At 45.9% G+C, this 15,595-nt stretch overlaps 1 protein-coding gene across 1 annotated transcript in view; it reads left to right on the top strand.

Moving 5' to 3' along the window:
* Ticrr (TOPBP1 interacting checkpoint and replication regulator) overlaps positions 1-15,570 on the top strand; it is a 43,961-nt gene extending 28,391 nt beyond the window's left edge. The window contains exons 14-22 of the mRNA XM_028873723.2: positions 468-525; positions 1,866-2,027; positions 5,416-5,506; positions 7,082-7,140; positions 8,221-8,352; positions 9,233-9,390; positions 11,130-13,251; positions 13,376-13,501; positions 14,184-15,570. Of these exons, the coding sequence (XP_028729556.1) occupies positions 468-525; positions 1,866-2,027; positions 5,416-5,506; positions 7,082-7,140; positions 8,221-8,352; positions 9,233-9,390; positions 11,130-13,251; positions 13,376-13,501; positions 14,184-14,293 (3,018 nt within the window). The 3' untranslated portion in view covers positions 14,294-15,570. The remainder of the gene's footprint in view (positions 1-467; positions 526-1,865; positions 2,028-5,415; positions 5,507-7,081; positions 7,141-8,220; positions 8,353-9,232; positions 9,391-11,129; positions 13,252-13,375; positions 13,502-14,183) is intronic.
* The last annotated feature ends 25 nt before the right edge of the window (positions 15,571-15,595 follow it).

Genomic DNA, 15,595 nt, shown 5'->3' with positions numbered 1-15,595 from the left:
AATGCATATAAAAATAAATTACTAATTAAAAAATCATAATTTCATTCTAGCTGAGCATGTGCACATCCCTGTAAACCTGATGTAAGACGCTGAAGCATGAGTATTGTTATGTAGCTAGACTGAACTGCATAGAGACTCTTGTTTTTAAAGAAACAAAGATTTAAGCTACCATACTGACTATGCTGAATTTAAAAGCCCTCCCCCATCACATATCTCTATGGTGGTATATACTAGTCTCCCATGTGCTCTCAATTCCTCATTGGTTGGGTGTGTGACTTCACTGTTTCAATCTTCATGTGTGTTCACAATGCTTCTTATTTTGGATTACTACTCTGTAGCAAGGATGTACATTAGTGCATTTTACTATTTCTGCTATAGATCTCTCTGAATTGCAAGTTTCAGGTAGAGCTCTTACTTTTTATCTTGAATGAATGCCTGTGTTGATCTTCTTCATTTCTCATTTCCAGGAGAACTCTCACCTTGCTCCTGCACAGCCAACTCTCCCAAGGAAAGACACGGTTCAAGGTGTGTGTGTGTGGGTTTTTCAACACCTATTCACTGGATTGACACATTTATTTTGATTGGATGTATTTAATGTAAGTTACAGCTCCTTACCAACACTGGTTAAAAAAATACATCCAAATTCCTTGTCTTGGGATTCCTTTGTTTGGGAATAAGATAGTTCATATAGCCTTAAATTAAAATATTGCATCATGCAAATTACTGACCTAAAATATTTTAAAATGTCATCATCATGGAATTCAAAATTAGAAAAAAGAAAAGAAAGAGAAAGAGAGAGAGGCAGTGGAACTGTTTAGACAAAAGGAGTTTAAACATGTTGGTCAAAGTGCACTCCATGGTCCTTTGCTATTGTTCCATAAATGTATGTGCAGCACAAACCTAAACATATAAACACACAAACTGCTCCATCTGTTTAGAGTTGCTCATGTGTGTATGATTTCAGGACTGACCACTTGGTATTAGATAACTAATTAGGGGCTCATTCCTGCGGAAGACTATTTCTCTCAAGTTAATGTGTTTTTTTGTTTGTGTTTTTGTTCTAAGACAGACTCTCACTATATAGTTCTGACTGCCTGGCACTTGATATGTAGACCAGCCTGACCCTGGAGCCACAGAGATCTGTCTGCCTCTATTCCCTAGTGCTAACAAATAGAAACACTTACTATATCTATAAGTAAAAATACTAAATTCAGACTGGAGAGATGGCTCAGAGGTTAAGAGCACTGGCTGTTCTTCTAGAGGTCCTGAGTTCAATTCCCAGCAACCACATGGTGGCTCACAACCATCTGTACTGAGATCTGGTGCCCTCTTCTGGCCTGCAGACATAGATGCAGACAGAACACTACGTATAATAAATAAATAAATAAATAAATAAATAAATAAATAAATAAATAAATAAATAAATAAAATCTTTTAAACTAAATTCATTATTAAATACTTCCCACAAAGAAATGTCGAAGATTAGATGATGGCTTCCCTGTTGAATTCTACCCAGCAATTAAAAATAAACACTCTAGCATGTATTATCTCAGTTGATAATTCTAGACAGTACGCTGAGGAATGGATTACCTCGAACAGATGAGGCTGAGATAACTATGTCCATGAGCAAAAGAAGGGTACTGGGCCTCTACCTCATTCAGAATTCTGTATAAGACTTTTGGAACCTGTAAGGTCAGTAGTTTTGGGGTTTCCCCAGAAGTATGCTATCCAGGGGAATCATTTTAATACATAAGGTTTCAGAGTGGCTTCCTTAAGCAGCTCTGTGTTTGGATCTGGCATCCTCAGTTAGTTGACCCACATAATGCCTTTTATCTCCTGTCTCCCTTTTCCCTCAATGCTTTTAGAAGTGACAAAAGTCCGAAGAAATCTCTTCAACCAGGAAATGCTTTCTCCTTCAAAGAGGGGGCTAAAGCGGGGACTGCCTCGAAGCCATTCTGTGTCAGCCTTGGACGGTCAGCACCACAGACAGGACAACTTCAAGAAGACCAAAAGCAGCACGTTTCAAGGTAACCTCAGGAAAAGCTTGTAACAAATTTGTGGTGGCATTGTTCCATTTTTATTCCAAATCGGCAATCTGAGTCTTCCTGCCTTTTTCTTGATGACTTTAGCTAAAAGTTTGCTACTTTTACTGATCTTTTGAAGAAACTTAGACTTTGCTTCATTGACTTTCTAGCCTCATGTTCTTTCCCACCACTTTGGTTTTAGTTTCTTGTTTTTTCTTTTTCTTTTTTTTAAAGTTTTGGTTGTTGGTTTTGTTCTGTAGGGTGTGGGCAATAAGATGTCTCATATGGATCTCTTTGGGTTCATCCTTGGAGTCCATTAAACTTGAGCGGTTAGGTTCGTGTCTTTCATCTGATTGAGGGCGTTTTTAAAATTTTTTCTTCAGAAAGGTTTTCTGCACCTTTGTCTTTTCACTATCTAGAAATCCCATGATGCATATGGTGATATCCATGATGGTACAGCGTACACAGGTGCCTCAGGCTTTCTTAATTTTTTCTTTCTTTTTTCTGGTCAGGCTGTTTAATTTTGGATGCCTTCTTTTTCAGTCACTGATTATTCTGCCTGCTAAGACATGTGGTTGAATCCCTTACAGTTTCCTGTTGCATCTGTATTTTTGTGTTTTGTTGTTGTTGTTGTTTTGTTGTTGTTTGGTTTTTCGAGACAGGGTTTCTCTGTGTAGCTTTGCGCCTTTCCTGGAACTCACTTGGTAGCCCAGGCTGGCCTCGAACTCACAGAGATCCGCCTGCCTCTGCCTCCCGAGTGCTGGGATTAAAGGCGTACATCATTTTTCTCCTCCCTTTCTTCCCTCCAGCTCCTCCCATGTTTCCCCCCCCCACTCCCTTTCAGATTCATGTCTCCTTTTTTATTATACATTATATGTATGTATGTAAGTATGAATGGATATATAAATATATATTCACATAAATATATAGATACAGCTTGCTGGGTCCCTTTAGTGTTGTTTGTTTATATAAGAGTTTATTTTAGTGCCCAACACTTGGTATTAGATAATCAACTCCGGGGCAGCTCCTTGGGGTAGACTCAACTCTCCCTCTCGGCAGTCATCATTGCCGTAGTTCTTTGTCTAGGCCTAGACAAAGGCCTGTGAGATTATGTTAACGTGTCTGTTGATGCCACTGTTCAGGTTTCCTTTAGTCACACATGTTGAAGTATCTTATTTATCTTCCTACCCCCTCTTTAGTGACTTTCCCCAAGCCTTAGGTATGGGATTTGTGTTGCAGATACACTGATTTGGGCAGAGTACCCCGCTATCAGTTGCTCTCAGCATTTTGGCCAGCTGTGGCTTTCTGTATTGGTCTTCATTAGCGTGAAGAGATGCCTCTTTGATAAGAGATGAGTGCTATACTTAGCTGTGGGTATCAAGACAGATGTTTGGAATGCAGGTAGGAATTATACTGGTTTGTAAAATAGTAGCCTCTCCTCTGAGACCCATGATCACACTAGCCCTAGATAATTGGCCAGGTTTCTGTTACCAAGCATGAGTGCCCTTCTGTTGACTGGGACTGGTGTCTAATTAGAGAGCTCTTGGTTACTGCCAAGATAGGTGCTGCTATTGCATCTTTAGGGATATTTTGCCAGGCTGTTCACTGTTTTCGTTTTTGTTTGTTTGTTTGTTTTTTGTTTTTTTGTTTTTGTTTTGTTTTGTTTTGTTTTGGTTTCTCTGTGTAGCTTTGGCACCTTTCCTAGAATTTACTCCATAGCCCAGGCTGGCCTCGAACTCAAAGAGATCCACCTGCCTCTGCTTCCCACGTGCTGGGATTAAAAGCGTGTGCCACCACCGCCCGGCCAGGCTGGTCACAGCTGGATAGGACCATTGATTACCTCCCTCCTTTGGTAGCTTCCATGGCAACTCGAGTGTGATAAAAATCGAGTCCTCAGAGTGGAGGCTTTGGGGTCAGTTCTAAGTCCTATGTCCAAAGTATCTGTCTAAGTGGCACAACTTCATATATATGCATATGTATGCACATACACTAATATTTTATATAATTTTAAGTAAATATAAAATATTATGATTTCTGTGGCTTTTTCAATCATCCTTAATGTTATTTATCCCTCCTCCCCCCTCTCCTGTATTGATCTCTCTCCTTCCCTCTCTCTCCGATTTTTTAATTTCTCTCTTTGTATCAGTTCTGTTGCTCCTGTTTCTCCCTCTAGAGCACTGGAATTGGATTGCTGTGCCGCTGTGCCTGGTTTTGTCTGGTGGTATTCAGTGGTGGTACACGCACTGAGTCCAGGGCCTCCTGTGTACTAGATAGAAACTCTTCCAATTGAGCTAGATCCCCAGCTGTACTTTTTAGCTGCAGAATTCCTTCTGATACTCTCTATTGCTTGCTGATAATTTTATGTTACTTATGTATTATTTCCTGGTTTCCTTAATTTTTGTAACCTGTGGGTTCATAAACTCATTGAGTGCATTGAAGACTCCAGGGTCTAGACTACTTTAGGGGTGGTTTCTGCCAAATTCTTGTTTCCTGTGATTGGGCCTTTACTGTTTCTTTGTACACCTTTTAATTTTTGTTGTTGTTACGAACTAGCTATTCAACAAATTGTAATGTAAAACATTTCTTATTATGTGTAAAACTGAAGTTTCTGTCTTTTATTTGTGTTCAGGCAATGACTTACCAAAGATTTTCATAAATGTCTGGATTGAAAAGGGATTGGGAAAAGCTATACCTTTCCCTTTAATCCACTGAGAGAGGGCTAGAGAGATGGCTCAGTGGTTTATAGCCAGCATTTCCTGCTTTTCCAGAGGACCTACATCCGTGTTGAGTGGCTTACTATCACCTTTAACCCCAGCTCCACAGAGAGCTGATGCCTCTGGCTGCCACCAGCAACTGCACTCACACTCACGCACACGCACACGCACGCACGCACGCACGCACGCACTTAAAATTTAACAAATAAAAATCAATCTATTGATGGATGCTGTGGAAGAAAGCCACTGCTGTTTGAGAGGGCTGTACTGACCCAATGTCTGCAGCTATCCCACAGGATTTGAATCTTACGTTGGCCTGTGTCTTCTTTTTTTTTCCCCTCTCTTTTTTGAAATAGAGTCTCACTGTTGTGTCCTTGGCCAGCCTGGACCTTGCTATGCAGACCAGGCTGGCCTCAAACTCACAAGAGATCCACCTGCCTCTGGCTCCTGAGGGCTGGGGCCAAAGGTCTGTATCAGGCCGGCTTGTGTCATTTTTAATCAGTGCTGATGCACTGCTCTATTCTGTTGAGCCCTGAAAGTATAGGATCTAGCTCAGAGTTTAGCATCCTCTCTAGCTAGGTAATAAGCCACATGTAAGTTCAGAATGCTCCCTTTCAATTGCTGCTGCTGGAGAGGGTTAAGTGAGATTTATAGCTGACACTGTTTTTGCATCTTAGGTTATCACAAACTGCTGACGAAGAGTGTGGCTGAAACCCCAGTCCATAAGCAAATCTCCAGGCGGCTGCTCCACAGACAGATCAAGGGCAGGTGAGTGACAGCCCAGTCCAGACCCTTCATACACCCACGCCACCTTCAGCACCATCTCATAGGCAGCTCTTTGCCTTCTCTTGACTTTCTTGGCTAATTCTTAACCCTATTGCTTATACTTTGCTGACAGTAGAACAATCTACATGATTCTACTCTGGCCTCTTTTGCTGGGTAAACTATTTTGAGATCTGTGCACATTGCTTGTATCAGTTCATCCCTTTTTATTACTAAGTAGTATTCCATTAAATGGATCTTCTGCATTCACCTATTGACATGGGAAAGGTGGGTCCTTTTTCCTGCCAGGCAAGCCTGGAGATCCGAGTTAGCCTGTGCTGACAGGTACAGCTGGGGCTTGTTCTTCTCTGTAGTCACTAGTTGAACTAGGGTAATTACTGCCCCTTTCCAGAAGAGAGGAGCTCTCTCTCGGGAGTAGATTTTGTCTCAGCCTTTTGGTATCTGTTGTCAGCTTCTCTAGCACCCAGTCTGAGATATGAGCAGCAGAAATAAAACCCAGGGAGCTCACTGCCCCTCCTTTTTCAGGTCCCCAGTTGACTGTCTTTCTCTCCACATCTCATTAAGAACAGGGGGAAAATGCATCTACTACATATTGTCACAAATCTGCCTGGACATTGTACAGATTCTCACACTTGTGAAAGTTGCAGGGTGATTGTGAGAAGTGAGAATGATGTCCTCGACAAGCTGACAGGCACTAAAGCTCTTCATAAGCATGCCTACTCTTTACTGTGACTATACAGTGTTTAGCTGAACTTTTTTTTATTCCCCAGAGCTGAGGACTGAACCCAGGGTCTTGCTCTACCACTGAGCTAAATCCCCAACCCCTCTGTACTTTTTTTTAATACATTGATGGAATAAAAACTCTTCTATTTTAAAGCTAATTTTGACATTATCAAAATACAGTAAAAGCATCCTAGGGGCTGGGAGATGTCTCAGTGGTTAAGAGTACATAGTCTGTTACAGAGGAACTAACTTCAATTCCCAGTTCCCAGCAACAATCTGTAACTCCAGCTCCGGGGAATCCAACAACTCCAGTCTCCGTGGACAATGCACACGTGCATAAACAGACAGACATATATATTTTTTAATATCTTAAAAGATTCTAGCCATTTCATTCTCCACAATAATAATTATATATAATAGAGAGAGTGTAGCTGATGGTGGTGTATATTAGCTTATGCAAGATTCATGCTTCAATCCTCAGCTCTCACAGGGATAATAATTGTGAATGAGAGTGCTTACCAATACTAATATTGTTAAACTCCAAGACTTTTGTAACTTTGTTGAGTGTTTTCTCTGTCTTTAATATGTTTTTGTTGTTGCATTCTACTTTAATTGTCTGTGTGTGTGTGTGTGTGTGTGTGTGTACTTGCATGACAGAGTGCATGTGGAGGTTGAGGACAGTTGTTTTTTTAGAGTTGGTCTGTCCTTCCACCGTGTAGTCCTGGGGATAGAACACAGGTTGCTGGGCTTGGCACCAGCCCCTTCCTGAGCAGCTTGCCCACCCTGGTTTTACTGGGTAAATCATGAATGCTGTCGACTGTGCTGTTGCTCTTCCAGGTCTTCTGATCCTGGTCCTGACATTCACGTAGTTGAAGAGTCTCCTGAAAAGCAGGATGGTGAGCTTGCTAGCTACTCTTTTTGCATTCTGTCTAGCTTCTACAAAAGCTTCCGGTAGTTTCCACTCAGCATATCTTCACATAGCTTCCGGAAATCGGGGTGGCTCTGGATCCAGCATACACATATGTGAATGTTACTTTACAGAAAATGTACTCAATTTCTGGGGAAGAAATAATTTTACATAATAGAAGTAGGTCTTGGTGTGAGGATTCAACTTCCATGTTACATGAAGTGCTATGACTTATTTAAAGTGTGTCTTAATAAGGGCAGTATTCAGTGTTCAAAATCTGCTTTCTTTTCTTTTGTTTTTGTTTTGTTTGGGGTAGTTTGTTTGTTGTTTTGTTTTGTTTTCATTTTTTTGCTACACAGGGTTTCTCTGTGTAGCCCTGGCTGTCCTGGAACTTGCTTTGTAGACCAGGCTGGCCTCAAACTCACATGCCTCTTCTGCCTCTCAAGTGCTGGGATTAAAGGTGTGGGCCACCACTGCCAGGCTCAAAGACTTTTCTTAAATTGTTTGATTAACTCATGTTTGTGGCAGAAAAATGGCTTAATAATTCCATCACTCAGAAATACTTTTAACATATTTTAGTGTGTATTCTTCCTAGACAAAAAAATATGTTTTGTACATATAGAAAACCTAGTTAAGCTGGGCATGGTGGTGCAAGCCTTTAATCCCAGCTCCACCGCTCTGTAGGCAGAGGCAGGTGGATCTCTGTGAGTGCAAGGCCATTCACAGAGTCTACATAGAGAGTTCCAGGGCAAGCAGAGGTACATAACAGAGAGACTCTGTCTCAAAAGACAAACAAACCTAGTTTTTGGTTTTGTTTTATGCAAAAGTCACACTATTTATATTTTTGTTCTTTCTGTCATGCTTAGAGGTGACAATTTATGGGACTTGTAAAGGAATAAGCTCATGGGTCAGTGTTTTCTCCTACCTTGGTGGGACCATGTGTCTCAGTCTCTTGTACATTTTTTCAGAGACATTTCAGATGGTGTCACAGAATGATGCCTGCGCAGACTATGGGAGATGCTAAGTCTGAAACCCCTCCTGTTTACCAGCTCTGCTTCTGGTTTTGCAGAAATAGGTTTGAGACGAAGTCCTCGAATCAAACAGTTGTCGTTTAGCAGAACAGATTCTGGTTCCTTCTATTCTGTGTCTCAGCCAAAGTCTCGAAGTGTGCAAAGAATCCACTCGTTCCAGCAGAAGTCAGGTAATGCGGGCACATCTGTCAAGTGAATGTTTTGGGGGAAGGAAGCATACAATTTGACATTTTCTCAATGTTTGAGAAATAACTAAGGTGATGGCTAGACAACGGTCCTTGGCCTGTAACCATTCCTCCCTTGGATTCCTACAGCTGGCCGTCCACACTGCTGTTTAGGTAACTCATTCACTCCTACACACAGTTGTCCAGGTAGAGGGCAGGCAGTATCAGTTTGTCTGTTCATTGTGTTATCCGTTTTTACCTTGGCTAATAGATATGTTTTACAATATATTAATACTTAAGGTAAGTTATTTCCGTTGCTTCCATTTCCTAAAATAAGGTTAAAATCCAGGAAGACAGGGCCTAGAGAGATAGCTTAGTGGTTAAGAACACCGGCTGCTCTTACAGAGGAGGGGGTTCCCAGTATCCACATGTGGCTAACAACTGTAACTCTAGTTCCAGAGGATCCAGTGCCCTCTCTGGCTGCCTTAGGCACTGCACACACCTGGTGCACACTTATATAGGCAAAACCCTATACACACGATAAAATAAAAATAAGTAAAATCTTTTCTTTAATCCAGGAAGGCAGCAATCATTGCGGTTATGCACATTGTCAGCTGGGATTTTGCACCCCAACTGCTCTGAAACGTTGTCTTTCTTGTTTAACAATGTGGGAAGCACCGGGCATGGTGGCGCACGCCTTTAACCCAGCACTGGGAGGCAGAGGCGGGCGGATCTCTGTGAGTTCAGGTTCAGCCTGGGCTACAGAGTGAGTTCTAGGACAGTGAGTGTTACATAGAGAGACCTTGTATGGGCCCCCCACCCCCCAGAACAAACATTGGGAGGGCAAGTCTTGAGGAAGAATCAAATGTTGTTTTTTTACTTGCAGACCAAAGAGAAAATTTTCCAGTCCAAGGTATTCGGTCTCCTAAAACACTCTTTTTTGGGGCACTATCTGAGATAACTGGCTCCTCCAAGAAGGGCTCAGCTGGAGTTAGGAAGTCCTCAAGAAGCATGCTGGATTCTGAGATATCTACAGCTTACCAGGTAGAAAATTTCTTTCAAGTTTAAAATGGTACTGTCTTGGGGAATATAGAGACATTGCTGAAAGAAGCAGGTGTCCAGTAGAAAAAAGAAAACTGGGGCTCTATAGAGAATAAAAGGTATGGGTGGGGTGGGCTGGCACGTGTCTTTAATACCAGCACTTGGGAGGCAGAGACAAGCAGATCTCTGAGTTTGAAGCTAATCTGGTCTGCATAGTGAGTTCCAGGACAACCAGGGCTGTGTAAAGAAACCTGTCTCAAAATAAACAGAAAAGTCTTGGTGGCTGGATTAAGCTGCATGAACGGTTACTGGAACATAGGAGTTTAAAGTAGCAGGTTTGGCTGAGGTCATGGCAGCGAGGAGATAGGGGTGCTGTTGGCTTCTCCTTTGGCTGTGTCTACCATGGTGTGATCACTTCAGAGGCTTTTCTAGGTTCTACCTTCTCCCATCCAGTCCCATTTGACTGCCCATCACTGTTCAAAACCTGGCAGTTGCTCTTCATGTATCTCAGGACGAAACCACTGAGCCAAGTCCTGCCTGTCTTAGTGCAGACATTTATGCTCACCCACCTCTCCTCCATCCTCCACAGTCAGTTCCACCTGGAATATTTTATTAGCCAGCCTCCATTTGGATCAAACTGGTCTTTCTGGAAGGTAGATCTGCCATCTGGCCTTGCTAAAGCAACGTTCCCTACATTTTCCTAAAGCAGAGCCTTGGCATTCAGAAATCATCATTTTGTTTGAAAATCACTGAAACTGCTTCATTGTTAGAGGATGCCACAGAGCTACATGAGCATGGCCAGTCTCCCCAGGGCAGTCTCGCGGGTTCTCGTGGGTACACCATGGGCTAGCCTGAGCCCTCTCCACTTGGTGCTGTTGCTGCTCAGCCTACCTAGAAAGCTACTGGTGTTCATATTTCTGCTTTTGTTTATATTGTTTTCTGTAAATAAAGTCCCCTCTGCCCCACTTTTCCAGTCTCTGCCTTCCCTTGCAGATACCCATTCTTTTTTTTCTATTAGTGTGTGTGTGTGTGTGTGTGTGTGTGTGTGTGTGTGTGTGTGTGTGTAAAGTGGTGTGCATATGCCATAGCACATGTATGAAGGTCAGAGGGAGCTCTGTGGAATTGGTTCTTTGTTCCTACCTTTACGAGGGATCCAGGGATCAAACTTAGGTTGCCAGGCTTGTATGGAAAGCATCTTTACCTACTGAGCCATCCTGTTGGCTCAGGCATCCATTCTTGAATACCTGCTTCCTAAGTCCTTCTTCCTTGTCCCGCAGCTGGGCTACACAGCCTCCTCTGTGCTTTTCTGCATGTCCCTGCCAACTCACTGAACATGGAAACTAGTTAGCCTGGGCTTCCCTTGAGACAGTCCAGTCATGTTATAGAAAGATGGGTATTTGACTGCCTCACCTTGTGGAGTTTTTTGTTTTTGTTAACAAGAAGGAAGGAAAGTTTGGTTTGGGCGTGGCCTCTCTGAGACATCACTGTTGCTATGCCCGTGTGTTTGTCTATTCTGCTGCCCTGCCACCTCCTGGTCCTAGGAAAAGCACACCAGTAAAGTCAGGAATGTCTGGGAGAGGGAGACGGGTCACTGTTTCTAATTTCCGATTTAAGATCATTCTTTTGGCGACTTTAAGTCTCCTCTTTGGTTTTCTAATGGTCTTAGAGATTACTAAGACAGTCTTTAGAGAATATAGATTATAATATTCAAGCTCTGAAATAAACATTTTTTTTCTTTTCAGACTCCCAAAAAGAGTAACCAAAAATCTCCAAGCTTTCCTAAAACTACACCAAGAAGGTTCCCTGGTACAGCACAGACCTCACTATGCACTCCAGAAAGACTACAAAACTCCCCTACAGAAATAACTCTGGCTGAGCAGGCCATTTCTGAGGCCTCCTTAAAAGACTCCTCCTCACATGGTTATAGCTCACCACTGGCATCAAAAGTCACTCCCCTAAAGAGAGCCTCCCCAGCCGAAGAGACCTCTCCTCTCCTCACAAAGCTGCCCAGAACACCCAGAAGACCAGACATCCAACCACCTCGATGCTTGTCAGACTGTGTGAATTCCAGTCCAGAAAGCCCTTATTGTCCAGCATCCCCAACTCCCTTGACTGCTAATTCCCAAAGTCAGTGTCGAAGCCCTGTAAGATACTCCTTCAGAACACCTCCCCGGATGGCCCTTGCTGGCACCCCTGAGCATCAGAAGCACCAACTGCTCCCTCTCCCCAGGGCCTCTCAGGCACAGGAACCTGCACAGAAACTTCAGGAGAGAGCTGTCAAAACCCCAACGAGGCCAGCAGACTCCATTACTTCTTCACCTTGTTCTCCAAAGGAGCACTTTACCTCTCCTGGATGTGACGTCTCCCGGCGTCCGCTTAGGAAATCTTTGTCAGCCTCCCCTCCTCCTGGAGAACTAAGTTGGAAAGCACACCGGACATCACCCAGCACAGCTACATCTTTCTCTTACCCTGTTCCCTCAACTCCTCCTAGAACCCCACGGAGAATGACCTCCCACCCCATACCCCCTTCTCCACCATCTAAGCTTGGGAGACTGTGGAGAAAGACCTCCAGCCCTCAAGACTTCCCAGAGTGCCAGCCGGGACCCTTTGCTGCCCCAGTGCTTGAAGCAGCTCCCAGCCCAGGGCCCATCACAGGCTCTAGAGGACCGCAATCCCAATCTTCTGAAGGGCAGGGCTACCAGGGCACTGGGCTCAGCAATGACTGGCAGGTATCTTCTCCTCTGCTCGTCGCAAGTGACACAGAGCACCTTCCTCTGACTGAAGCCCAACTCCATAGCCTGGAGAGCCATGAGGGGAAGAGTGGCATCTTGCCAGGGGAAGACGGTGAGGGGCCAGAGACCACTGTTGCTGCTGAGCCTCGCTCTGGGTCTGGCCCTGGGATTCCTCCACCCGTCCCTTCCTCTGTGTCCAGCTCCCCCGAGCTGCTGTCCTACCCCTGCCTGGCAGGCCGGAGGCAGGGCAAGGCTGCTGCTGCTCAGCCGGGGAGCATGCAGGCCCCGGAGGGCACTGGCAGCCCTCAGACCTATGAGGTTGAGCTGGAGATGCAAGCTTCCGGCCTTCCCAAGCTCCGAATTAAAAAGGTAGACCCTGGAGCTCTTCTGGAAGCTGAGGCCCTCGGAAAGGACAGCCCTCCAGGAGAGGAGGACACCCTCCCTGCTCTCGGCATGCCCAAGACCAGCAAGTCCTCCAGTAGGGTTGAGCACACCTATCTGTCACCCCCTTGCCTCCGGCCCTCACACAGCACACCTGGTAAGAGTGGGGGGCAAACCTTCATCTGCCAGTCTTGTACTCCCTCCCGCTGCCCACCCAGTACCCCGTCTCCATTTCAGGCAGATGTTGGGGTGTCTTGGACGCCGTCTCCCAAGCAAAGTGGGAAGACCACTCCTGAAAATATCAAAGACTGGCCCCGAAGGAAGAGGGCCGTGGACTGCAGTGCTGGTCCTGCTGGCAGAGGCGAGGCCAGTGCAGACTTCCCTGGGCCTCTGTCACTGCCTGAGCCTGGGCCTGGGCCTGGGCCTGAGGGAAAGGAGCATGGCCTTGAAAGTGGCCTCCCCAAGGTTCTTGTCTTGGAGGATTTTGAACTAGAGGGGGTGTGTCAATTGCCAGACCAGTCACCTCCTAAAGACAGTGTGTCTAAGGCTGAGGAAGCCTTCTCCTGGGGACAGTTTGGATTAGGCTCCAGAAAGAGACTCTTGTCTGCCAAGGAAGAAGCTGAATATGATGTCAAAAGGGTCTGTGATTCCCTCAGCGAAGAGCCCCAAGGCAGCAAGCATAGAGAGTGGTCTCCACCTTGGAATGCACCGCCACTCTGCTCAGTAGGGGAAGACGAGGTGTTTGCTTCTGGTGAGTTTATTTTTCAAGCCAACATGCGGTGTGTCTTCTCTTGGGCAGAGTGGTGAGGAGGTGTTTGGAGCTGTGGGTAGCCTGGAGTCTTGTGGGCCTACACTTACCTGTGGCATCTCCTTAGGCTCCACCCCACCCTCTGGCTGTATGGTACGGAGCTGCCTCTCTGCCAGTGGTCTGCAGGCCCTGACCCAGTCTCCACTGCTGTTCCAGGGAAAAACACCATCCTCTCACAGCAAGGACACCAGAGGTAATCTGCCTGTTACAGGTCCCAGATGCTCACCAGGGCTGAGCACTCCTGTGAGTGATTTGCAGAGTTCTCTTGGAAGTGCAGACTGTGGGTGGGAAGATGATTTTGACAGTGCAGTGTCCTGTGCCCTTCCCAGAGAGGCTTCATGGTAGAACTTGAGGCATCTGAAGAGAAACCTCTACAAAATCTTATCAAACTAATTCAGACGATGGGAGTGGTGTGCATGCCATGACATTGCTGGTCTGTAGTCTTGGGCAGTGAATGGCCCGGGTAGCACAAGTGACAGTGATCGGGGTCAGCCACTTCCTCACATCGGGTTCATGTCCACATTTCCTTTAGTTCACCACGAACAAGTTCTGTCGGCCTCTGCCATCAGGCCCTAGCTTTGCTCATCTTCTGGCCCTTACGTAAAAGCACAGGGTCTGGCTGCTCAGAACACTGGTTAGAAACATAAGCAGCATGGGACTTGGGTGGCTCTCTTCTCACAAAGTAACATAAACCCCCCAATCTGACCCAAAAGAAAGCCTTGTGTGTGGACACACATTCGGGTACTTTGCCTTTCCAGTGGCTTGTCGCTGTCTGCACATATCCCTTATAACAAGGGTAGGTGACACACCTGAGTCCACTCTTGTGAGACCCTCTGTGGTTAGAGCAGGCCTCACTGATCTCTGCTTTTCCCCAGATGAGGATATGGATGTGTTCCCCTCCACTACCGAAGAGTCTCCTTTCAGGCAAGCCTTCTCCCGGAAACGGCCTTTCAGAACCTACACGAGGAAGAAGCTTATTAGCTAGCCCTGGTGGAACACAGCTGGAGGACTCTGGAGGAACACTGCGAGCCTGGCCAGATCCCTTACATTCCTGGGGCGGTACTCCAGAGTAGCTTTCTCTGGATGTGGTAACAGTGCCAGGCTCATACCACCAATCCCAGCAATGTGCCCAGAACAGGAGTGGCCAGAACTTAACGGGACTGAGAAAGTTTACAAGTAAAGATGACGGCAGCTAGGTCCCTGTGGACTTAACGAAGTTGGGGGCTTTGCAGGGTGTGGTACCTGCCTGTGTGTGGTACCTGCCTGTAGTCCAGCACTTGGGAGGTGAGGACAGAGGCCCAGAAGCTTCTGACTGCATCATAGCAAGTACAAGGACGGCCTGGGCTGTGTGAGACCCTCTCCAAACCAACAACAAAAACGATCACGAACCCTGAGCTTTCCCCAGTCATTGTTCAGCCTACCCCTGGGATGCCTCATGGTCTCCCAGCTCCTCTCATGGACTTCACCTGAGGCCAGGCCCTGGCCCTTTTAGGGAAAGTTGGGAATCTGATGGGCAGCATGGTAGCTGGTACTGTGACTCAAGCAAGGATACCATTCCAGTGTCTCCATACCATGACCTTGGTGAAATGGAGACAAGAACCCTTGACGGCTCTTGCCATAGGCTTGAGTTCCATGACACAAGCGGTACTTCATAAACTAAGACCTGTATGTGAAAGACTACAGCAAGAAGCGAGTAACAGTCGGGTCACCCTGGCTACTTGGCGAGTGATTGTGACCGTGGTCCAGAGATCACTGCAGGGTCTGCCCTGAGAGCCGACCACCTCACGGCAGTCTTAGCCTGGTATGTGCTTGGCACCTGTGTCGACCTGTAATCAACTAAACTAAACCAACTCGCTGTGGCGTCTTGGCTGGAGCCTCATGTGCAGGGGGCTGATTTGGTGCCTTCTCAGTCTCCCCAGAAGGTTCAACCCTGTTGTGGCCTCAGGACTCTTTCTTCCTATTGTTGGATTCCAAGTGGAAACTACCATTTCTCCTGTCAAAGGTGTGTTCACTTTGTGTGGTTGACATGAACAACTAAAAACGAAGACAAGGCGGCCCTGGAGTGCCTGCCTGGATCGGTGTCAGTCCCACTGAGGAGTAAAGAAAAGGCTGCAAGTGGGCTCGGGCTCTCAGAGGTCCAAGTTCGTGGATGTCTGTCTGTCTCTGACTGGGGGCCTGTGCGCAAGCAGTGAGGCAACCAGGAAGTGGAGGGAGGGCAGGACTCCAGTGTCCCCTTCAAGGGTGCTTTCCAGTGACCTCCACTAGACCCCAACTCAGGCGCCACTGC

Source organism: Peromyscus leucopus, chromosome 1 (assembly GCF_004664715.2).
Source record: "Peromyscus leucopus breed LL Stock chromosome 1, UCI_PerLeu_2.1, whole genome shotgun sequence".
NCBI lineage: Eukaryota > Metazoa > Chordata > Mammalia > Rodentia > Cricetidae > Peromyscus > Peromyscus leucopus.
Note: the sequence above shows the minus strand (reverse complement) of the source record. Positions and strands in the feature narration are given on the sequence as shown.